Source organism: Perna viridis, chromosome 13 (genome assembly GCF_037379345.1).
Source record: "Perna viridis isolate PV_CMFRI_1.1 ecotype Kerala chromosome 13, ASM3737934v1, whole genome shotgun sequence".
NCBI classification, from domain to species: Eukaryota; Metazoa; Mollusca; class Bivalvia; order Mytilida; family Mytilidae; genus Perna; species Perna viridis.
In genome coordinates, this window is record NC_142457.1 from 14,097,204 (window position 1) to 14,123,591 (window position 26,388).

The window sequence follows — 26,388 nt, forward strand, 5'->3', positions numbered from 1 at the left end:
GTCATAACACTGTTACGATTCAGAACAATGAATCATCAACTACCAATAGAGAGTGAACGATGGCAAATTATTCAAAGAGAACAAAGAAAGTGTTTATTGCAGAGGAACTATTGGTGATGAATACCATTACATAGTAGAATGTAGAAGTCTATACAAAATAGAAAACTGTATCGTTTAGATTTAACAATATTGAACTAGGACAACGATCAAAATTGTGGAACTTTGCCAATTTATTAGAAACATAAATGACAAAATAGACTCTATAACCGCTGTCTGCAGTACTTATATTAACGGTTCCCATTATCATACTTCCTAATGTATTTATTTATCAAGTAATTTTTTTTCAGCATACTTTTGTCATACTTGGGTTATATCAAAATAAAGATATATACATGTATATGCCATTTGTCCCAACTGCTTCCATTTATTTTCTTCTCCACGTGTTCCTGGGTTTTCCAGTCTTTCTGTTCCTTTCAGATGTTTATGTCTGAGTAAGGCATATGGAGGCACATAAATGATTCAGTGTCGGATCCAGGGCTTGGCCAAAGAGAGAAACACCCCGTTTTGTTGGAAATTTTGTAAATTATGTGCAAACTCTGGTCGAAAATGAGAAAACGATAGTCTCTAATCCCCCTTTTTATAAATTTCTGAATCTGCCCCTTTACTTCGCCTTAAGTATCGATATATGATTTTTTCTTCAAGGCGTCGTGAAACTTAATATTTTCAACCATCTAGTATTCTTTGAATTTATTTGAATTATTTGAAGAAAAAAAGGGAAAAATGCAAATGCAAAATCTTCGGTTCTTAAGGAGGTAGACCTGGGGCAAGGGACATAACTCTTAAAAATCAGTGGAACGTTTGTATTCAGCATTTTACATCAATCTTATGTAAGCATCTAATTAACTTGCATTCATTTTATTCTGCTTCAAACGAAAGCTCGAGAGGCTTTAGTGAAATTGAGTATGATGCAAACATATCACTGATTTCATGAGTTATGTCCCTTACCCTAGGTCTACCTCCTTAAAGGGAGATTCTTTTATAGGATTAATTAAAAACAGAAATATAAAGAGATCTTGTGTTTGTGTCTTTTGATGTTGCAAGTAACAAAATAAAAAAAAACATCACTTACTAGAAATGCCTATCAGGTACGTAATAGCAAGCTGTTTTAAAGCTAAAGGGGAAAATTGATTTTTCCCTATAAATATCAAAGATTATTATCTAAAATCATATTCGGTGACACAAAATTTTAAAATAGAAATGTCATTTCTTTTTATCCCGTGTCAGAAAAAAAAGTTACAGTCTACAGCATTGAGTAAGGTTACAAAACTGCCCTTTTAATTTTTTTTCTAACAATTTCCTTAACTGATACATATAGTGATTGCATTGTACTGTCAATGCAGACACGTGGATGGAAAGGGTGCGGATATGATATGGACAGTCTTTTTTTAGACGCAGTCGGTATAGTTTCGATACTTACCCTTTGACCTTAAGGAAGCCCGATTTGCCAAATACTGCTAACTTAGCGGTGTTCGAAAAAACTGTATCGAAAATTTGGCATTGCGTGCCATGTGTAATTTTCTTGACAGAAATGTAGAAACTTAGAAAAAGAACAAGGCATCGTTTTTTAAACAATGTGCATGATAGATTTCAATAGCAATTAATAAATATGAACCTTTTTCAACAAGTAAACTATCAAAAATATTGTAGGACACAAGTCTTGTATGAGAGTATACTTTATTTCAAGCATAATTATAAAATTTGCGCTATTTTCTATGTGATCACTGTATTCTTTTCAACCTCAACCTCCTTGTATCGGAAAATATATAATGTTAACCACTGCAACAACGTAATCTTCACCGATAACGCTAGGAACGATAACTCTTATCGTAACGTTATATTGTAACGTCCCACCGAAAGGAAAGACGTTGCGTACGGTGTTGGTGTCATATTTGGGAACGTCGAAATCGGCAAAAGGTCTTTGTACGCTAAGGCCCGTTTTTGGACCCCCTATTTCAGAAAATATAATTTATGACCAACATAGAGATTAAAAGAAGAAAACGATGGCCAAATATCTCAATTTTGTCATATGCCTTGTATTTTAATCGTAGGATCACCTAAATCCATCTTTTAAGACGTCAAAACACCATAGAAACGGAAAATGAGGATAAATATGCGATTTTCGTCACAAACTTCTTTTTTAAATGCCTCCGCCAACGTGACCCACAGAAAACAAAATTACTTTGGACACGTCTCGTAACGCAGAATCATATTCAAAAGACATTATCGTGGGTCACGTTGGCGGAGACACTCAAAAGTTTAAAAAACGTAGCTGAAAAATGGACTTTGTTTACTATCATAATAATATCGGAACGTAATCGGTGACGGGACGGCACTTTTCCGAAGCGATGTCAACATATACGTCTGATTGGTAAGTGACTAAAATATTAACTGATTAAGGATTTTCACCGCCAGAATTGATTAATATTTTATGGAATCCATATTCAGGTAGTTTTTAGCATGTTATAATCCAATACGACATAGAAAATGGGGTGAACGGATATTTTTATGGGGAATTAATGTGGGGACAAAAACACGGTCTTTCGTTTTTTCTTGCAAAATCTTTTATTTTCTGAAAAGATCCTGATCATGTATTACTCAGCTTCTTTGAACATTTTGTGGAGGTTATTTCAACCGAAAAGACCTTTTATTCTTTTTTTTTTTTATGTTGGATTTGGGGGGGGGTCTGTTTTGCAGACGACAAATTTTCGACCGGAATCATGATTGCAAGTTGTTCGTCCCTGGGGTGTAGTGTGTCCGAGAGTTACAGAATCGATAAATTTTATTTCCTACAATCGGCAGTAGTTTGAATATACATATAAAATATAATAAAATGTTTATATTTACCGAAAGTATAAATAGTAGATATATCGTTTAGAGTTGCTAATAAGACGCAATGGCGTAGTGGTTAGCGTGTAGGTCTGTGAAGCAGACGATGCCGGTTCAAATCTCAGTACTAGCAATTTTTCTTCTACTACGTATTTACTATTTATTTGTATTTGATGTAAAATAATATCTATCGACATTTTTCATGAAATAATTGCAGCAGTGACTCGCTGATTGCAGTGTTAAAAAATACTTTTCGACTTTTAATATATGATGCTTGTAAATATTCTGTCTTGCAGAATACATAAATGCGACAAGATTCGATAATGCATTTTTTTTTCGTCCCATGGATGTACATTTTTAAGTGAAATCTGAAAATTATTTATTTCTGCAAACGATTACAAGAGATGGTTATGTACCGAAAGTACGAATAAGTACATATTTTTAACGTATTATTGGATAGTTTGTCGTGGCGATGTGGTTAGTGTGACCAACTACAAAACGAGCGATATCGGTTCGAGTCTCGATGCCGGATTTTTTTTTCATATTCAACTGTGGACATGTTTTTACTATTTATATATTGTATTATAGATTATACGAATTTAACTGGAATCAACAAGGTGAAATAAAGAGATCAATATTTGCTGTTGTTCTGTATGCGGCTGTCTGCTTTACCTTATATGATATCGATGGTAACTAATTCATATAAGATGCTTTTCTTATAGGGACTGACCATGTTGTACATTATATTTGAGGGGTGTTGAGAGGGTGGGAACCCGGGAATAAGGGGGTGTCGGAACCAGGAGTTAAGGGAACGGGAAAAAATGGGGAGGTCGAGAACCGGGAAGTAAAAGGGAAGGAATCTGCTGACCCCCTGTGCACCACTTAAGTGTTATTTTAAAGGGGTGTTTAGGGGACGGGAACCGGGATGGGTGGAGCGGACAAGGGAATGGAACCTGGAAATAAGGGGGACAGGAAACGATAGTGAAGGTGGCAAGAACTGCTGACCCCGTGTCCACCTCCTGAATTTATATTCTTGATGAAAATCACTGAGTTTTTAAGCGTTTGCACGATCGAAGCCTGTATGAAAGAATTGATATTTAAACAAAACAAACAAAAAACATACCGTCATTTATTAATTAATGTATAGTATACAAAATATTCCTGCAATAAATCATATACTACAAAGTATTACATGTACATTGTAATTTCAACAAAAAGTATGCATAAGATAGGATACGATTTAATAAATGTCTCATGTAAGTAGATTGATTTTGAAAGACCTAACCAACATGGAATTCATGGGGAGCTAAAGTACATGATAGAATCTGATATTCGGGTTTCACCATGAAAATTTTCCACACTTTAGAAATCCGTCTGTCCGTCCATCCGTAACAAAATCTTGTATTATAAAATAGCCTTTTCATATTTAGCATGCGGGTATATCACATTAAGACGATGTTTACATGGGTATGTGGTTATATCATAAGACCACAATACATTGTATGTTGTATACCATAGCCTTCGACCTTGCACTTTGAACTGATGGTCAAATAATTCGTTTATATGGAATTTACGCGTCCGGAATGAAACTTCTTTGTCTTATAAGATATCCTTTTGATATTTGGCATGTTGATAGATCACATTAAGGCGATATTTTCCGGAATATGGATGTTTCCTGTCAACCCTGAACTTTAATGACCTTATGATTAAATATTCGATTTTTGCACACACAAAATGGAGACATGTGTTACTAGCCTTAAAGAATTTCTAGTTATGTGTTTTGGTTTCGAAAAATTAAATACAATATTAAAAAAATACTGTTTTGATAGAGTGCTTTGTTTCTTTATAGTTCATCCTGACATGCCAACTCAACGAAACTATAGCTGTGTCATATGTATAAAAACACATCTGAAGGAAAAAGATCGACGCGCTGTATCAAATTCTAATCTAAGATCCCATTTAGAGGCAATTCTGAATAGACGTGTTTATGATGGAGATAGAATTTGTTCCAAATGCAGAACTAGAGTTCGTCGTGAAATCAAGGCAAATTCGGTCGAAGATGTGATTTTTGCGAATGATAATTTTGAAAATGAAGATTCGGGAACTAAAACAGCAGAATCTGATATAAGTCCTAAAACGATTCAACTACAGATAGCCTCAACTGCAAAATCACATCGCAGATGTATAGTGTGCAAAAAGCAAAATACCAGCAGACACCATTTGACTGTAGTGTCAAACGAGGCTAAAACTCAAGCGTTTATTGATAAAGGATATTTTATTGCCAAAAATAGCAGATGTTGCTCGAATCGTTTAATAGGAAAATATTTTAAGCAAACTGCTTTAAATGTCTTGAAGGAAACATCACAGACAACATTTCTGAATAGAACTGACATAAATGATTTGCTCACAAGTACACGCTCGATGTTAAAAGATGTCGGAAAGTTGAATTTTGACGTCCAACTTGCATTATCGGATGACGATTTCGTCATTTTAAATATGTTTGACTAGAATTCAGTTTGACGTTGTTGCGTTGCATGTTAAAGTCTTGAGGAATTCCGGTGTACGTTCTGCGCGTACATGCCTGGGCATTTTGTTGGTGAAGCTTCGAACTGGTTCATCAAATGTAATCTTGGGAACTCTCTTCAGCCTGAAATCACATCAAATTCGTAGAGCTGTTCATTCTGCACGGGAATCTCTTATCAAAAACTTTGTGCCAATATTTCTAGGATTCAAACACGTGACATAATATACTCATGGTTGCTATGGAGATTTTTTTTCTGGTCACCATGAAAACCAATGTTGCCTGGTTTAGTTTGGAATAATAGAATTATAACTTTAGATAGTGATCTTATAAAAATACATCATAAAGCTTTATTCATTTTAGAACATGCGAAAATATACCACAATAATGGTTCGTTGCTTCGATAATTAATGGTTGCTATGTAATCTTTTGGGTAACCATGGAAGACCTTGTTCCTAGGAATAGTTTTTTACAATATAAATTGGAGTTTATATTATTTTAGTAAAATTGATGTAATAAAAATGCATTGTTTAACACTCAATAAAAATATATAGGCAACATGAAAGAAATGATAGTTGGTTGCCATGAAAATGAATGGTTGCTATGCAAAACAAATGGGTTTTTGGGGAGAAAGTATATTCTCTGTTGTAAATGCCATTTACAAAATCCAATTAATTACTCCACATTAAGGTAGTTGTCATATGTTCTCATAACAGGACTTAATCCATTGATATTGGCCAATATCTGAAATTAAGAAGGGTTTTCCCCAAGTGTCATGGTATACATTAAAATCCGTTGCTAGGCAACCAAAGATTTTCATAAACAAGAAAAAATTGTCACTTTGGAGGGCTACTATACCTTGCCTTTTAATATGGAATATATGAAGTTATTTGAAGAGCGGGCCTAAAACGGCCCTTATCGTACCTGGTCCTTTCGACGTCTTTTTGTATTGCGACGTACATCGTCCTATAATTGTTACATGTAAAAAGAAGTGTGCTTATTTAATTGTTTACATAAAATAACACACATGACATGTTTTATTATTTAATTATCCGATTCGATATTAATTTTTCGTACGTTTTGGTCAGTTGAAATGATCAGATTACATCTTATGGTAAATAGTTTGGCATCAACCATTTAAAAATGATTTGAAGAAACTCTTATCCTATGAGAATAAAGGTTAGGAATTATGAAAACAAATTTCGTGATGCGCTAAAAAACGTAAAACACCCTCACTAAACAGAAAGACAACAAACCTACAAGCAAAAAAGTCAGTAATACTCCCCCCCCCCAGGAAATCAAATTGTGGAAGAGAAGCGTATAAAGTGAATTTATTTCTTCCCTATTTGGTTTTATATCTCTAATGTAGATGTAATGTGATATTTCCGAATACATGTACTCGTTTCGGAATTCTAAGGTCTGTTGCTACACATAAAACATTACTAAACATTTCGAGAATACAAAACCTTGGCAAAGCTCCGTCTTTGAGAAAATTTGAGAGTGAAATCTCCCGTTTTTTATTATACGAGGAAAAAAACTCGCGGTCGTATAATGTTATGGTGCAGTCGTTGTGGTCGGCGACGACATTGTCGTTCGCGTTGTCGTCGTCGTGGTCTAGGGACACTTTGTTTCCGTACGATAACTTTAGTTGTGGTTGACGAATTGTTCTGAAATGCTGATATGATTTTACCAACAACTAAGAAGATTCCTATTTAATTTGGACTTTGTTGCCCCTGCCGTCTTAGAAAAAGGGACCAAAAAGGGTAAAAATATGTGTTTTATTAAAACCCTAGCTGCGAAACGTAGCTCTAACTATTTTTTTTTAATTTTTTTAACATCTAGATCGCAAAATCAAAAAAAAAAAAGGATCAAGAGCTACGATTTCTCAGCTAATTAAAACCCATGTAGATTGTTTTTTTTTCTATTTTGATTATTCTATTTTTAATGTTTTCTTTATTTAATTCGGGTAAATAAATGTACAGCAGATTTTATGTGTTTTTGACCGTTTTCAAGTTATAGGGGATCAAAGTTGGGCAACGATTTATAATTATAATCTTAAAACAAGAACCATTTTCGGACATTTTAATATCTATATCGCCTTTGATATGTGGGTTATACGATTGCGATATCCGATATTTCTTTCACTTATATGCTTTATTATAACCGTGCACATCCGTACCTTATCCATTTTTAGTATTGCAGTGGATGCTTTAAGTTTATAATACACGTGTACATGATGCTGCACATTTTGAATTCATTTGCATACAAATTTGACTTTTGCGACACAAAATTGAATTTTGTCTCACAGAATTAAATTTTGGGACACAGAATTAACTTTTGTGGCACAGAATTGACTTTTGTCTCAAAAATTGTAATTTTGTGACACAAAATTGAATTTTGTCTTTTGTTTCACAAAATAGAATTTTGTGACATATTGTGACACAAAATAGACTTTTGTCTCACAAAATTGATTTTGATTACAAAAAAGATCAAGTCTCATTCGGCGCTTCATACTATTTTCTACTCAATGTCTACTAAATAAAGAAGAGTTGATGTATGGTTTAATTGACACAAGCCCCCAGCCATTTCCCATAGTATCGTCAGCCTTAATATCAATGCACCATGCAAGTCTAACTACGCAGATGTAACATTAATTCATCATACGTGTACTACTTTCAATGACAAAACATTAATGAGGAAGGGTCTCTATATAACAGACATATCGACATTACTGTTCGAGTTATTACGTTCAAATCAATCTTAGATTGAAGACTATCGCCTTTTATATACGTTTCTATTTTTAAAACACAGATATTATGTTCTGTCATGATGTGTTCTTTAAATCCAATATTTTCCGCGCTGATAACAGAACAATGTAATTTTACTGTTAATATGCATACTGATAACGTACACAGTTACCTAGTGAGGAATTTTATATTTAAGAATGCCATTAAAATTTAAGTTAATGGCGATCAAAATTCAAAATTTGTGCTAACTTAGTATTTTGAAATTCATTGCAAATCCAAAGGGGAATGGGCCAGGACACGGTTCCCCCTAAATGCATGTAATGTATACGTAAAAGGTTGGTGCTTGGGAAAAAAACATCCACCTGTAGTTCCAAATATAAATTGTTTTCAAAATACAACCCTGAAAATTTAAAATGATTGTCTAAAAGTGACAAAAATAGATTGTATGTTGCTTATCATTATAACTGTACTCAATAACAACCCTTAAATAGCAAAAATAAACCATAAATAGTCTAAATACTACTATTTTAGAAGAATCCTAGCAAAAATGATCCCAAATTGTCCAGGTCTTCATTAACAACAAATTTAGAAATATTCTTGTTTTCTTTTCTTATTTTTCTTATTGTTTTTATAAAAGCACATTTATGATACAATGAATCTACACGTCTTAACTGCCTATGCGAGTGGCCCAATACGCAATTGCGGCCGACTCAGTCGCACACTTTAATTACTGAACTCTGAAATAACCTGTTAAAACTAGTGTTAAAACATTTGCCATGTAATTTACAGGATTCTTACAAGGACGGGTACTTGAATTGCTCCACGATATATCTTTCAGTACTACTTTCATATATATTCATCTCTTTAATGTCGATTTACTTTTAACCCACCCAAAAGTATGACTTAGTCATTAATAAAATTGTTTAAAGAGTCGTTAATAAAATTGTTTAAAGAAAATTTTGAATCCTGCAGAATTAAAACCCTTTATTATAAACTCTAAATGTATATTACTAATTAATAACTGACAGTAGTTATAAAAAAGGGCTTGAATATTAACATAAAAACCAAAACGAACAGGAAAGTACAGACAGTACATGTAACAGCTCTTCACTGCTCCCCTTTCTACAACATACAGGAGCATAATTTTCATGAATTAGATTCGTTAAACAGGGGTCCAGTTTTCTTTCTATCTTGAGCCTTATCTGGATCGGCAAACCCTCCCCCACTTTCTTTATAAATTTTGGGGTCTATAGCGGACGATTGTGAGGCTTCGCTTCTTATGTCGATCGTGTAACAACGACTATAAAATTTCACAATACATAGTTAGCTTATCTTTATTATATGCATACACTAATTTCGCGTAATCGTAAACAAAAGGTGAGACCACATACCGAAGGTATACTCTCACACGACGAATCGCCACACCCCATATAATATATTGACGTAGTTTTTTCTGTGTAAAATTAAAATATAGTCGTGTACAAGTATATTAACAGGTGATACATGGGGTATTTTTCATGTGGGAAATCCCTCTTATACGGACACTAACATTTACGAGAGGAAATTATAAGGTAGGAATTGTATTATGTTTCGTGATTTTATTGGTGAAATATCATTCAGGATGTAGAAATCACATACGTTGTATTTCTACATGGACCAAAAACTTCGATAGCAGCCAAAAATAGTAATCATGTTTTATTTTGCTAAAAAAATGAAAAATTGATATATAATACCGTTTTAAAACTCGGTGTTGAATGAATTACTGTTATGTTAAGACCTATTCATAGCTATTTCTCAATGTTTAGTTAATTTTGCACAGATAATGATTTGTTTCTCCAAATACGCATACATGTACATGTATATAATTAATAAATGGTATTGATACTTCACTGGTGTTAATAACATTTTTCTAATTACAGTCTACAATTGCTAAGCGCGTCAGATGAGCTTATAGTACAAATAAATATAAACAGGTCTAACATGAATAATTGTTACTTGGTTTTTTTAACTCATTAAGGAAAAAAAATAACTATAAGGATGAATTAACGATAGCCGCTATACAGCCACGTGTAACCAAATCGATTACAAAACTGATATGCATGTAGCATGAATAGCAATATAAAGATGATATTAGTTCTAACCTCTAAGGGAAACTGTAAGAAGAGTCGGCTCTTAGAAGTTCTAAAAGTGTCATGGAATAATTCTAGAGCCATTTCTTATGACAGTTCTACTAGCAGAACCGCCTCTACGAGAACAGTTCTACTACTAAGGCCAGCTCTCCGGACAGTTCTAGTAGGGCCGGCTTTACACAAACAGTTCTACTAGTAGAGCCGGCTCTGTTAGAACTCTCAGAAGAGCTGGCTCTAGAACTGTCCTAAATTTTCATAGAGCTGTTCTTCTGACAGTTCTAGGACAGTTTTTTGAGAGGTTAGAACTGATCTCATCTGTAGATGTCGTAGAGAAAAGACTGTATTACGATTTCTATGTCATATGCAGTGAAACTTTAGTAGTAATGTAGAGGTGTATATTTTCATGATAATTAGTTGCATGTCTAGATAAGCATATTTTGATTTAGTCATTGTACCATCATTCTTATATCCAGACGTTTATCTTTATCATGATTTTAAGTGGTTTACTATAGGAAAGGTGATGAAGTACGGTATGAAGATACCCATGTAGGATGTTGTTTTAAGTAGTTGTCAAAGTTTTTGATTTATTGGAAATTGGTGCTAAGTTGGTGTTGAATTGGTGCTTAAATTAGGTCAGTTATGTAAGTTATGATAATTAAAATAGTTGGTGCATAGTTGGTTGTGTTAAATTGGTGTTGAAAAGTATATAAGGGCTTTGATTTTCAGTTTATAAAAAAGATTGCAGATTGAAATTTAGTAGTGGAATAAAATGGGATAGGTGGCCAAAAAGGAGACAAGAAGGAGAGAGAGAGGGGAGGAGGATTGTAGATTTTATGTTTAGGAATATACGGTTGCAGACTGAATGTAAGATTGGAATTTATTTTTATGTGGTTAAGGGATGTGTTTTTCGAAACAAGTGATGCAAGAGGAATATTATTTTTGAGAGTTGTAACTTGCCGTAAATGGAAGTTAACTCGTTATTGTTGATGATGTTTGTTTGACGTTTTGACGTATACTTGCCTTAACAGGAAGTATTTGTATTCCGGACAATATGTTCCGAGGTTCCGGACAATGGTCCGAGGTTATTGTGAATTATTGACGTTAGTATAACTTGCCTTAACAGGAAGTTATCGTGTTCCGGACAATGGACCGAGGTCGTAGATTGTATGTGTTGACGATAGTGTAACTTGCCTTAACAAGAAGTTATCGCTATATGGAGAATTCCTCGATTGTTGATGTCTGTTGTGTTGTTCCCCTGTACCACGTGGATTCCATCCGTATTAAGGAATTTGAGAACTTTTAGATAATAATTTGATTGAGCGCACCGTATATGTGAGTTTTTTTTCATAATTTTCTGATGTCAAAAAAATTTTTCATCCTGTAACATGTATTTTATGTATAATCGTAATAAACTGTAGACAATTCTCTTTATTTTGAACCCGCCTGGAATGGTTAGCAACTTGGCATCAGTGGTTAAAACATACCAGCCAAGAGCTTTGCCCATACTCGGCCGCCATGGCAGTAACACCCCACTTATCCAAAGACTTTATGGCGAAATTTGACACTTAAACCGATTAATTTGATATGTCATCGGTTCCTAGTCATGAATTGGTGTTACAGAAATTTATATAATAATAACTTCACCACTGATAACGAAATTAGCGTTTCGAGGCACTATCAGGGACCCCCCTTTTTATAGAATGGTTAATTTTAATGTATCATATAAAAAGCTCGCCCCATTCATTGATGATATCCAGATACTCAATTAGACAAAATAGCAGTCGTCGTATTAAAATCTAGTACAATGAAAATTGCATAAAGTGAACCGAACCCATAATTTAAGAAAGAAAATTGTTGGAAACGAAGGCTTGCAATAATGTAGACGTCAACAAAAGTAAGAATATGAATACTCGCAGACGTAAAATGTACATGGTAAATTCTGCCGTACCTTCGTCATACAATGCGTTTACATAAAAAAACATTATGCATGAAGCATCAGTTCCTATTTTAATCTAACATTCATAACAGTTAGTTGCAATTTGATTGATTGCTTTTATTTATTTATTTATTTATTTATTTATTTTTTTTGGGGGGGGGACTCGACAAAAGTAAGAATGTGAATACTTCGCAGACGTGAGTCCATTATGAAAATATGATATAACATTGTAAAAGTTTGCTCATATTCAAGATGAAAGTCTGTTAGAGCGAAAAGATGATAACACGTAGAGATAGTAAGGCCAATTTGAATAAGCATTATTTACAAAAATCTTCAACGTCAATTGTATTATATTTGACAAGAATGTCCTCTACTTCTCACTATTGTTACTTATAATTTTTATTGGGGTTGACCTAGAAGTGTCATGCGTGGTGATTTTTAATTCCCTGAATTTAAACCAGTTACTTGCTCCTGTTTTGCCCTGTTAAGTTACCAACGAAGACCAAACATATTATGTGACCAATACCGTAAACTTGAACCCTGATTGGAGTTATCTATCGATTATACGTAAAATATGTTTCATTGATAGATAACCCGATCAAATAAGGTCGCTTATGGTCATAACAATTAATCACAGGATAAAGGTTTCATATTACGTGGTCTATATAATCCGCAACAGGTGTGTAAAATGATAAATATTTATCTTAAAGAGTAACAATTTCAAATGTAGACGTTCGAATTATAGATTCTTGGTCATCGGTGTGATTATATTATTTATTTCATTTTCGATGAATATAGGGGCGGGAGCTAGTCACATGTAGCGACCGTAAAACAAGGTTAGAACGCCAATGGGGAAGTCTTGTTGACAATGGCGAAAAAAACCGTGATGAATTGCAACGTATTGTCACATATTCACGTCTATGTATACATACATTACATACTGGTACAAAACAGTCATTCTTATTCAAATTCTTAAGAGTTACTGGAACAAAACTAAATATATGTGCACGTGCCGGTAAATTTAAAATGGGCTTTCCTTGTAACATTAAAGCGATTCATTTCAGTCTACACTTTAACGATACGAATTTAAATACTATACAAATTTGTCTTTCAGAACGCCGAAAGAAACTTCCTCGTCAATGTAAAAGATAATAAAATATTAAAAAAACTGTATAATGGAACGAATCGGAGTATTCTTCTGATACCTGTTATATTAAAAGAAGACCTCGGAACCTTCCTATAATTTTTCATTTTGTTCTTCCGGTTCGGTATAATACCTTAGATAAAAATTCTAAACATATTGACAAGCGAAACACTCGCCTAGGCTTAATTAAGGGGTGCTTATTCAGGAACTGTCATTCTGATGGGTTTTTAGCTATTTAAGTTTCCAGGTAACATCTGCATTATAATAAGTTAAAGGGTACTTCTTTGGACGGTTCATTATAATTACGTCAACTCTTTTGAGTGAAGGGTAAGTTAAATGTAGGGCTGGGGTAAGTTGTTTTTTTATTCTATCTTTGAAGATCATGCGACCCTTCGTCAATTTAGATAAGCACAGCCCTAAAACACTCGTCTTTTTATTTTTTTGAAACATGTTACCTGTCTAAACCGGTCTTTTGAGAAAGATATAGCGGTTGGTTAGCCACCACGTGATACAGTGAACCCCACATATACCGAATCCCGTTTGGACTTGTGTTCGTTTTAAACGGATGTTTGATTTACCAAGGATAAAAATACATTAAAATTGATGTAAAGGGGACTTTTTAAAAGTATCTGGTTTATACAGGTTTTCGGATTGTTCAATGTCTCGTTTAAAATACATTAAAATGGATGCAAAGGGACTTTAAAAAAGTGTCTGGTTTGTACAGGGTTTCGGATTGTTCAATGTTTCGTTAAAATACATTAAAATTGATGTAAAGGGACTTTAAAAAAGTGTCTGGTTTATACAGGGTTTCGAATTGTTCAATGTTTCTTTTAGAAAGGTTTCATTGTACATGTCAATGTAGGTAGTACCCATGCGTCTCCTAGACCTGTCTACATTTATCACGACATATGAAAATATAACTTTCATAATAATCAAATTTACTAAATGGTCTGTCTAGGATGTAAACATTTGATCGAATTTAGGAAAGGCATGTTAGTACATGAGCCCCAGCAGCCCTTTTCACAAAAACAATCGTAAGAGTAGTTGTAGGTTGTGACGTCACAATACTTAACTCTATTATGACATCATAACCAGGCGCGTAGCTGAGGCCAAATTGAAGTGTAGGCAAAATTACGGCAGGGGGTCCGGGGCCGCTTAAGGCCCCAGCAGGTCCAGAGGGGCAAAGCCCCCCCCCCCCCCCACGAAGGTCCGCGGAGATAGCGTTTTAGAACATTATTTATGCCTCTCCTGGATGTATTTTATCTAAAAAAAAAAATAATAATAAAAAAAATAAAGAAAAATAAAATTGGCAAAATTAAGTGCAGGCAAAAGCTTTTTTGCCTAACGGCAGCTACGCGCCTGATAACTTACGACTTATCTTACACTTACGATTTTTTGTTAAAAGGACCACAGGACAATGGGTATTTAAGTACAATAAAAATGAAATGAAATGCATGAAAGCGCAGATCCGATGAAGTTTACGTACATGTACGTGGTAATTACATGCAAATTAAAATGATTGAATATAATATTGTCGCGATATATATACTGAATATTACATGTCAAAATCTTTGTCGCATGCTGTATCAACCGCGGGACTCCTATTGAAATGTCATGATAAGCTTGTTTTTTTTTTGTTTTTTTTTAGTTTTTGGTTCCGTTATGGCTTCTAATTCCAAAATGGTTAGGGCCATAACCCGAAAAATTAACACCAAACATCTTGGTGAGTTCGAACCCTGTGGAACAATTTCATTGAGATTTATATGGACATTTCAATATACATTTATTTTGATGAAAAGGTTAAAAAATAGGTGACATATTATGCTTTCTAATTGTACTATAATATGCTTATAAACAGTTACTTCCGTAATATACAATTCGAGTACAAGCACATGGATCTTTTTAAAATTGTAGCACAAGATACCAAATCACTAAACGAAAGCTTGGATTGATTTTGGGGATTATGACTGGAACCGTTCAGGAATTAGGGCCAAAAGGGGACCAGAGGCAAATATTTCATAAAACAATATATTACTTATTAAGTAGCACTCCAGCTAAGAATCATGCAAAATGTGATACATGGTTGGGAAGCCTACATATTTTTATTTTTGATATTTTGTTTGAAATGTCACAGTAAACAGAAATTAACATGTGGTTTTTCATATAACCCATGCTCTTAGGAGATAAAAATTGTATAGAATGCACTGTAGAATTCGAAAGTAAGGGAGATAACTCTGTAAATGACACTCAAATACAATAGAATCTATTGGATTTTCAATGTTGATAATCCCCTAAGAGCAGGCAGATTTGAATGAATAATTACACATTTCATAATATAGACCCATAAAACAACTTAATTACAAAAATAAAAATATATAGCTTTTTTTGGGGTGTATCACATTTTTCAGATTTTGCATGATTCTTACAAAGACAGCTACTTAATAAGTATATGTGTGTGTGGCTCCTTGTGATATTGTACCACAAGCTTCAATGCTACCAACAGAAGGCTGGTAATAATTATTAGGGTGATTACCTATGAAATAATCAGGGGTCATAAGGTTCAAATACAAAAGTTCCTCGATTTCAGAGCATTAACATGAGTAAAAGTGAATAATTAATCTTTTGAAATTATACCACAAGGTGGCGTACCATCAAAGAAAGGTTGGTTTTGATTTTTGATGTTGTGATTTGAAGTTTAGAAATAAGGAGCCACTTCCATTCAAAATCTTATACTGTGTCAAACATTTAATCGCGATCTAAATTCAGATCTTGAATGGCGTGTCCATACTTGCGTGTTCAGGGTTCGTGCTCTGCGGTCGTATCAAGTATTCTTAAACGAACAACTCCCGTTACAGTTCGAGTTGAAGATTCCCGCCGTGTTTTGTTTGTGAGAATGGGATTGGCACGAGTCCGTTATATCAGGGAGTGTATAGTAGTGTAATATAAAGACCCTGGTTATGTACATGTCTCTTCAACTATACGCGTATTCATCATCTGCTATGCTACTGTTTTATACTTCAAGTGAATGGTCGTAAACCGCTAGCAAAACTTTCCAGCCTATGGTCTACCATTGAAGGCGTCAACACCTTAAATGCGCATACCGATCCCGGACTCAATGTACAAAATTTAAAATTACCCACTTCACAGAAGGTTTTGTGAATAATCTCTCAAAATGATGTTGTAAATTTTAATAATCTTCTCTAGTTTAACAATACAAAGGCAATAAACCCATACATAAACTGTCTCTTATTACTTCCCGAGTGTTATTGCTGTTTGACTTCAGGGCGAGACACTGTCGAGCTTGTAAATAAACTGATTTTATTTGACGGTTTTTGGGGATTGTTCCTGTTCAAATCTTGCTAATCTGTTTCGAAAAGGAAGTGAAGTAGGGGTAAAAGGTTAGATTGCAAAAGATGTTATATGTTTTTTTTTCTGTGAGCCGTATTATTGGTAACTTTCTATTTGTCTGTGGACGATTTGCTACGCGGAGATCAAAATAGGACAAATTCACGGATGACCCACGTTTTCAGATTAATGAAGACAAACGCATGTTTTTTTTTTTTTTTTTTTTTTTTCACAGTAAATGTTGCTGAAGTTGAAATCGTGTTAAATGAGCCTAGTAGAGACAAGTTTAAAGTATTTTAAAATACGGCGACACATTTCATAACCGAACTATTCTCCCTAAGGACTACGAATTACATGTGAAGACTCAAGAAAATATATTGCCGACGATACATGTATGTTGGTAGGAGTTTGTACACAACAGTAGTGCTCGGAATTGAAATTATATTTATTAGTCGTACGTTGGCCGAGTTAAACCCCCATGTGATCCACTCATTAAGTCCAAATTGTAGTTAAATATATGCCTGTATAAACAAACAATTACCATCAATGTACCAAACAAAAAAAAAAAAAAACAACAACAACAACAAACAAAAACAACAACAAACAAAAACAAACAAAAAACGAGACTTTCTATTTAAAACAAAATTGTTATTTTAAGCTATTCAGGTTATATTTTCTACTTCATAAATCAGCCATTAGTCCAGAATCCATTTATTACATCTGTTGCTTGTTTCATATACGATGACTTAATTATGTATATAGAATTTTAAGCCTTCAGCTTAGTCCTTTCACCATTTTAACAATGCTTTTTAAACTAATATCGATAAGCGATAGATAGGTCAAGTAGAGTTAAATAACTGTCAATTATATTGTATTGCTAATAACAAATGTATAAGTTCAATCCATATCATAGCCTAAACGGTTTTGTTACATTGTGTAAATTTGGAGTTTAGTTTGTTATGTACGTACAATTCACAAGTTAGCATTCATTTTGCTCTTACCAATGAATATGTTTAGGATTCAGAAGGTAATAAGAGGAGTACATGTAACTCACCGCGGCGCACTCATTCATATCCGACTGATACGTCTCCGTATACAAGCAGGTCGGGAGTGAGTTTTTGGACATTGTCTAAAAAGTGAAAGGACTATGATTAGGACAAAAGTATATATATATAGTCACTACACACAGAGAGTCTCCTTTTTTCCTTTTAGAAAAAAAACATGATAGTTCTCCATACAGAGATTCAAATTGACCCGTTAGGTGTTGATTTTAAGAAGTGAATATCATATTAGTAAAACACGTTTAATTGCGTAAAATAAACTTATTGCTCGAATACGTTTGCTGATTACAAGTATAAAAAAGACACTGGGAATCTCTGGAGCGTACCCTTTTAAGGTAGTCAGCATCCCGGTCCCTTTTTCGAAATTACTAGGCAAAGTCATACAGCCATTTCAAGAGAGAGTCATTGCAATCGCGTAAATTATGCCATTTGCACATTACAATTATAAACTCAAATCTTACACTTACTCCCTGCAGTTACACGTTGAACATCATTGAGAATTCCTAAACTCATTTTTTAAGTGACAAGATCTATTTATTACATGTATGCATGTACATGTACTTTTATTTTCCTGATATCTGAATGATATCTCAATTAGTATAATACATTCACACACATAAATACAATATGATTATGTCCTGAAATGTTTTGAATACATGTATTCTTTATATCATGCAATCATACAACAGTTGGCCGTATTCCGACCATGGTTTTATATCTTATCGATGTATCAATTATTTATTATCCCCCACTCAATGCCCTCACGCCCTATTACGTGCTAGTACATGCTCGATTAACAGAAATCGAATCATGAATATCATTTTCGGGATAAACGTGTATATTGCAACCGTATACACTAAGTACAGCTCTGCCTTATAATCAGGTAGAAACATATGCATTCCTCAATGCCAATTTTTGTCATTTGAAATCCTTCAGTGGGCATAAAAGAGTGCAATTTAAAGTTGGTCACTGGAGATATCAAATCTTAAAATTTGAACAGAAAAGCCCGGAAAATTTCCCGCCACAATTTTTACATTATAACCAATCAAACATATTTCACAATGCATAGCAGATCCAAGGAAGTATGTTCTTATGTATCTAAACTGTTTTGTTCGATTATCTTGAAATATGATGAATCACCCCATGCCTGGTTTTTAAACGGACTTATAACTTAGTCTTAACTCTGTTCTATTACTCATTTATAGTTTAATCAATAAACATGCATAAATCATAAATGATTCAGTCAATGAAATAGTACAAAATTAAGGTAAAATCAGGTAAAATACGCAATAATTTTGATCTTTTATTTTTTGTCTGACATGGCTTGTTAATGGATTAAATAGTTTTGTCAAGGTAGGATGTATGTATTTTGTTATCATTTCTCTGTCATATCAATCTTCATTATACATTCATCTTAAATATTCATTCTCTCGCCATTTCAACCAAATAAGAAGATATTGAAGAGAGAGATGTTAGTAATGTTCTAAAAGTCCAGGCGCCATGACTTTGTGAACAGTCATTTAGTTTTTCATTAATGCTATCATGGATTTTTTTTTTAAAGAGGGGGTGTGGTGTTGTATCTATGACTTAAACCAAACAATCAGTTTTATTCAAATCTTTTCCTATAAATTACGTACCTGTCGTTGTAATCTCTCGATCGTTGAAAGCAGTTGCCTTTTGACCCCCCCCCCCAAAAAAAAAGAAAAAAAGGAAGAGAAAGAAAACAACATTTTTTGTTGTTGTTGTAAACGAAATGAGAATTTGGATTTTTGGAAGATGTTTTTAGTGTAACGGTTAACCACTGCAAGCTGTTATTTATTTACATGCTTGATTTTTTTTGTTTTTTTTCGTGGAGGGGGAGGGGTGATTTAGTCTCACTGGATCCGATTTACGACACATGTTTTGTTTGCTCAAAGTATAGATTCGTACATATATGATTTTTTTCGATTTCTTTTGGTCTTTTTCGAAATTCAAAAATCGATGCCATTCATAGTTTTAAATTATAGAAAAATGTGACGAATGTATCACTGTGGCACCTATATAAATCAGCCACAGGCAGTCCATGGGTCATCAGTGAACATTAAGGAAATTTCCTACCCTGTATATCACTTACATCTAGAGGTTAATCTTTCATGGTTCATGCGACAAAAAGGTGGTTTCAGGTTATTAATTGCTTCAGGTGATTAATTGCTCATTTTTGACAAAATTAAGCAGAACATGAACAAAACTTCCATTAAAAAAGGGGGGTCCACTTCCTCCTCCGAGTCGACCGCTGTAATATTTCTCATGAGGTAAAATTATACACATATAAGCAATTACACACGACCAGGACTTAGGCATATGAGAAACTCTTGCCCCAGGAGGTAAATGCACTTACATGTATCGCCGTAAAATGTAATGATAAATCGCGTTTTATACAGTGGGTCATGGCACAATTTTTAACAAGTGAAGTATTGGAAGTTTAATGACAGTATAATCCTGTGGGTAATACATTAGATCAAAATGTTTGAAATTCCATCCATTTGTCGGGTGTTTGAAATCAAAGTTTTTGAAGTATCGAATACACTCGTCAGGGTATGTACATGGATGACATCAGATTGATTTAAAAATGTAAGAAGAGGTTTGAAGGGATTGTTTTATTAGAAGGTCATTCGTATTTTGATGATATCATGTGTGGTGTGTAAACTAATTAGACCTGGTTCCACCACCTCTTTGACCTCATTATGCTTGCTTCTGAAAGCAATAGCTAACACAACGTCTTCCTCCGACATCCGACGTGTTTATGGTCTCAGTCTTGTATTCTTTGCTCCATAGGCTTCTATAGTATACCTTAGATTTTCATGAAAAAAAATAGACAAGGAGTTGCAATCTAATTTTTGACCATTTTTTTCTGTTAAGGAAATGTCAAAAATAATTTTTAGGTCCATTTTAGAAAAAAAGACACGAACTTTGGTACACAGAACAGGTCGAACTAAAAATAGACTTCTACTTTCACTTTTATTTTCATAAAATAGACCCCTTTTCTGAAGCATTGTCTTTTTTTAAATGAAAATACTGTTTTTCCTCAAAAACAAGTTTTTTTTGTGTCATAGCGTGATATTCAAACTGTACTTTTGATGAAAAATGATAATCAGTTGCCAAGAAACAAAAACTGGAAAAGGCAAAAAGAAAGCGCACTATATTTTTTAGCCTCCATGTTTTACACCCGCTCAGGAATATGCAATACAAGACTGATACCTTAAAAGACTTGCAATGGCTGTGGCAGTTCATGGGTTCTGGGGGTTGGTAGATACACTTTTCGGTCAGAACTTTTTGGAAATTTCTTGATTCGCCCGCCCCTGTCAAAGGTTGAGATATTGAACAAAGCTGTGAGCTTCCAAAAAAAGAGTCCTCTATAATTATTTGCTCATGTTTTGCCCTAACTTTGCACATACACATACAAAAAAAAAATAAATAAATAGGAGGAGTTGAACCCTCGGAACTCCTCCCTTTTGATCCACTACTGCCTTTGTTAGAACAATATGGGATTTTTTAGGAAAAATTGGACAAAACTAAGCAAAGGACACTTGCTTTTATGAATATTCTGGAGCTGTGCCCCCACCCCATTTAATTATCTGGATGTCTCCCTGCATACCTATTATCTTTAACTTAGTGTTTTGTTTTAATTTGAAGAGATAGATCGTTGATCAGGTTTAAAATGTTTAAACGACAGACAAGTCTGGACGCAAATGAACAGCTTTTTTTTATTTTTGCAAAATTACAAAAAATTGGCAACATGATGCCTTAGAAAATATTACATAGTATTAATAGTACTCGACATATTGCAAACGAGAACTTATTCGGTCTAGAATTCATTTATGATCCTCGATGACCTCAAATCATAAGTTATTTGACATAAATCACATCTCCTCTATAGTATAAGTGTTATCTTATGTTTGCTTTCGGTCTTTGGTTAGAGGGTGGAGCGACGAATCTATCAATAAATACATCGATTTATCGATACTCTTCAGATTTCAATTTGATTTAGAATGATAATGTTATCTTTCACTTCATTTAATCATGACAACAGATGTGAATAAAACGAATGCAATAAAACGCAAGGAACGAAGTGGTCACGTGATAGGTCAAACAATACTAATGATAAAAGACCAGCAAATTTCAAAGTTTTTAGGGACGAGGGGTGTCTGTTTTTAAAGTCCGGGCTATGGATATACCTTATACAATAACGTTAAACAATCGCGTCTTCCGGCAGACACTTACGCTTATTCAACTTTTAGCAGCTTTGCAGTTTTAACTGTTTAAAAGATTGCCCGTTTTATTCGTTATTCTTAATTTATTAATGATCGTGATATATTATATCTTATTTAACCTTTAACCATTTCATGCATTATTGGTTTCGCCAGGGAAAGTATTCTGTTAAATATTAATATCACAAATCATTGCAACACCAGGAATCAAGTTTTGGACGGTTGTTAATCAAATAGAATCCTATTTCTACGGAAGCCCGTAAGTACCATGTGAAGCTCTTTTTCATCTTGTTATAACAACTTAACTAACGTGTTATATCAACTTAGCTAACTTGTTATATCAACTTAGCTAACTTGTTGTATCAACTTAGCTAACTTATAGTAATATGATGATGTTGTGCTAAAAACTCTAATATTTCAGAATATCTAAATCCAAGGTCAAAATAAAAGCGGCATATCCCTTCGCAGGCCATTTTTAATGCAATTGTTTTGGGATATGGCCGTTTATATCGTTTATATACATGTACTAAGTTGATATAACAAGTTAGTAAGTTGATATAACAAGTTAGCTAAGTTAGCTTAGCTTCACATGGTACTAACGGGCTTCCGTATATTTCCGTATTTACATTGTTTAAAGTAAATTTATTTAAAGTAAGGAAAAAATACGATAAAAATCAACCCGTGTTTTAGTTTTCCTGTTAGGGTCTTTTTCATTGGACAAACTCTATGATTGGATTAAATGCTTTGACCAACCGATAACTTGCAATTTACTTAGTAAATGTTCCTCGAATGCTCACAAACGTTCTTCAATTACAGTGGCTCTGTGCACATGTCTTATGATGGATAAATTGGTAGTTTTGTCCCTTGCAGCAACGTTGGCCCACCCTAAAGTCCGTCCAAGTATGTGTCTGCAACGTAGACCTATCCTAAAGTCCGTCCAAGTATCTGGCAGCAACGTTGGCCCACCCAAGTATCTGATAGCAACGTAGACCTATCTTAAAGTCCGTCCAAGTATCTGTCAAAGGTACAATTTTGAAGAAGGCTCTCTGAGGTTGATTTAACATCGAATTGTGTTGAAACTTTGTAGAGTAATATGCCACCACTCATATTTGACAATTTTGATGTTTACAAAGTTTACAGTAATTAAAGGATATGCATGGGATATGGAGCTTCAGATTTAATCTGCAAGAGCACGGGATATATAATGTAGATATACATCGCTTCCATGATATTTTATGTTGAGAGTATATTTTATCCTATCATAGAGCATCAAATTTAATCTGCAAGGTCACGTGATATACAATGAAGGTATACATAGCTACTGTGATATTTTATGTTGAGAGAATATTTTACCCAATCACATTTCTGTTAATGAAGAAAACTTGTATTTTTCTGTCCCATTGTCTCGGGTTTTCGAGTGAAATGCATCTCTGGACTAGATAATATCTTGAATTAGTAAATAGATTTGTTTTAAGTTGTGGAAGATCTAATTTATTCTGACTTGCAGCGTTACTTGAGAAAAATGACACGACTAGTTATTGTATTGGCAACAAAGAAAATCCTTTGTAGTAATTATGTGGAAATGTATATGGTGCAAGGAAAACCATCAAAAAGCAATTTAAATAGGGAACAATAAATTGGTATTATAATAAGAAAACACTACCACGAATTTGGGCATTAAGTAGCAATCTTTTTAAGATTCATGCAAATTCTATTGTATATAGTACACTCCAACAAAGACTACTCATTTTTATTTTTATTAATTTGCGATATTGGTCTAAATGATGAAATGCTTCATTCCAATATGTCTGCTCTTAGGAGATAATCCACATTGAAAATCGAACAGTTTCTGTTGTATTTTTCTGTCATTTACAGAGTTATCTCCCTTGATTTTGAGTTCAACTGTACATTTTATGTAATGAAAAGCCACATGTTAATTCCTGTTTACAATGACAATTTTAAATGAAATATCAAAAATAAAAATATGTAGGCTTTCCAACCATGAATCACATTCTGCATGATTCTTATCTGGAGTGCTATTTGATATGTATGAACTTTGAATTGATTTTATATGAATATTAGATATAATTGCTGATGGAACATCAATAAACTGAACAAAATATCTTTTTACCAGGGCGGATGTGGAAAATTTATAAGGGGAATCAATTGAGAAAAGGGAGGTGGGTGGCGATATTTAGGCGGAATCGTGAATATCTTTTGTTTAACACCTGACCTATATATTTGCCTATGCTATAAATCTAGCAACTTCGATTAAACACTGAAGGACAATACAAATTAAAGTTTTTGAACATTTCTGACATGAAACAACCTAACAGGTAAACAGCGCCCATGTGACAAGCAACATATTCAACATAGCTATCTGAAGCTGCTATATAAATTTGTCATTTTCTCCCGTAAAATGACATCTGCACACACCTATAAAAGTCGTGTAAAATATTACAACACACCTGAATGCAGGGTTTTATTTTGACATTGTTTTCTACAAGTGTATAGGGTCATAAAAGGGTGTGTATTAATACGCTTTACAAATATGATCAGTTAGGGGAAGTTCGAACAGATGTTGGGAGGTAAAACATTTTATTTCTTCTAGTTAAAACTAATGTTTCAGCATTATAAATGAATACCTTTAACTGGAGTTTGAGGAAGGTTATTTGTGAGCAGGTATAAAAATTCGCTAATTCGTCTTTCGACGAAGTATCTATTTACATAGATTTATATAAATTGTATAATTGCAGGCGCTCACATGCTGTATAAATGTTACATGATTTGAGGAAGATATGAAACAATATCGGAGTCAAGTAACCCTGTTTTGTGTCACACGACTACTACAAAACTGATACTTTGTACCCGTTACATTTAATATCATAAAAGAGGCTATATACATAGATTCATTCCAAATGCGTTCTATTCAAGCCAGTTTAATCTACTATACTGATCCATAGAACAAACTACACATTGTTTGTTACACAATATTACACCATGGTTTAATAATCAACATAAATTTTCCTTGGTAAACATGCACTTTTGTTTTTGTTTGTTTGTTTGTTTGTTGTTTTTTTTGGGAGGGGTATAGTGTATAGGTTAAGATATATTAGCTCTTGATATGGGAAGGAGAAGGATAGGGTCGTGTATTTTATCCCCACGAATACTTACTCTCTGTTATAATCATTGTTATTGCTATTTTTCCTTAATTCATATTTTATATTATTACCAAATGTATTTCACCTCGTGGATCAATCTATGAAAGTGTAACCTCCGCTTTTCGGGACACTGATTAAAGTACAGTGAATAATATACCGGTAACCCTTTTAGGACGAAAATTGCCAAATATATTTCCCATTGAAAGTGTAACTTCCGCTTTCCGAGACATTTATTAAAGTGCAATAAATAATATACCGGTGACTCTATTAAGAGGAAAATTCTACTTAGTTAAGGTCAATATGCAGATGGAAAAAAAAAGACTTCTAAAACTGCACGATCCAAAGACAGTCTAGATTGCCTTTTAAAGAATATTTTTTGCTAAATTTCCATTGTAACTTTTCAGTTAAAGGAAATTTCTTTCTAAAGGAAAACACTGAAACATTACCTGCGATTACCAACTTTAGTTTTAGCATAAATATTTATGGACAGAACCATCCTTTCTTCTCGAATGATTAGACATTGTTAAGCATATTTATTTAAATGAAAGAGTACATCTTTAAAACAATTGCGAAACATACAAGTATATGATGAACCTGGACAGCATAAAGTGAGGTACATGTACCACAATGTGTTTTACAACAGAGGTCAGAGTAAACGTTTCCTCAATTCAGAGGTATTATATTACTTATAACTTGTGTAAGAAATACAAAACTAAGTAAAGCATTAACATGTTAAATTATTTAAATATCTTTCGTTCTAGGTATAGTATCGATTTAGAACATTAAAAAATACGATTTCAGAAGCAGTGTTCATACCCTTTGACCCGCCTATGGTATTATATTATTATTAATAAAATAAGCAGTATATGTAAAAATTCCAGGCACTATAAATCAAAAGGATAAGTCAAAAGAAGGAAAGTTCATATAAAATTATATTTATGTCAAAACGACCGCAATAGTCCTGACATCATTGCTGACGTCACAGTCACGTTTCAAAATTTGATCTATGAGATGATATATTAATTTTATTTTATCCAATTAGAAAACGTGTTACTTTTGAAATTAGAATTATTCTTTTTATTTTTAGAATTTTACACTGGTACCACATATCAAATTGTTTTAGCATATTTTGTTGTTAACTATTTTAAGAACATATTTTGTAATACGCAGTCTATTCAGCATATACATGTACCACGAACATATAATGTATC

General features: G+C 33.6%; 1 protein-coding gene and 1 pseudogene across 8 annotated transcripts in view; both read left to right on the plus strand.

Moving 5' to 3' along the window:
- The first annotated feature begins 4,651 nt into the window (after nucleotides 1-4,651).
- On the plus strand, nucleotides 4,652-5,957 carry LOC148599679 (uncharacterized; annotated as a pseudogene).
- A 3,570-nt stretch (nucleotides 5,958-9,527) lies between these two features.
- LOC148599680 (uncharacterized) overlaps nucleotides 9,528-26,388 on the plus strand; it is a 39,078-nt gene continuing 22,217 nt past the window's right edge. Inside the window, exon 1 of one of the 8 annotated variants that reach the window (XM_088559791.1) lies at nucleotides 9,528-9,725. Coding sequence is in view for 3 of the 8 variants with exons in the window: in XM_088559797.1 (XP_088415923.1) it covers nucleotides 24,595-24,604 (10 nt within the window). In the remaining 5 variants the exon portion in view is untranslated. Of the gene's footprint in view, nucleotides 9,726-13,604; nucleotides 13,691-19,010; nucleotides 19,130-24,526; nucleotides 24,605-26,388 lie in introns of those variants that run through there. The other 7 variants (XM_088559794.1, XM_088559795.1, XM_088559792.1 and 4 more) reach the window with 7 other exon arrangements.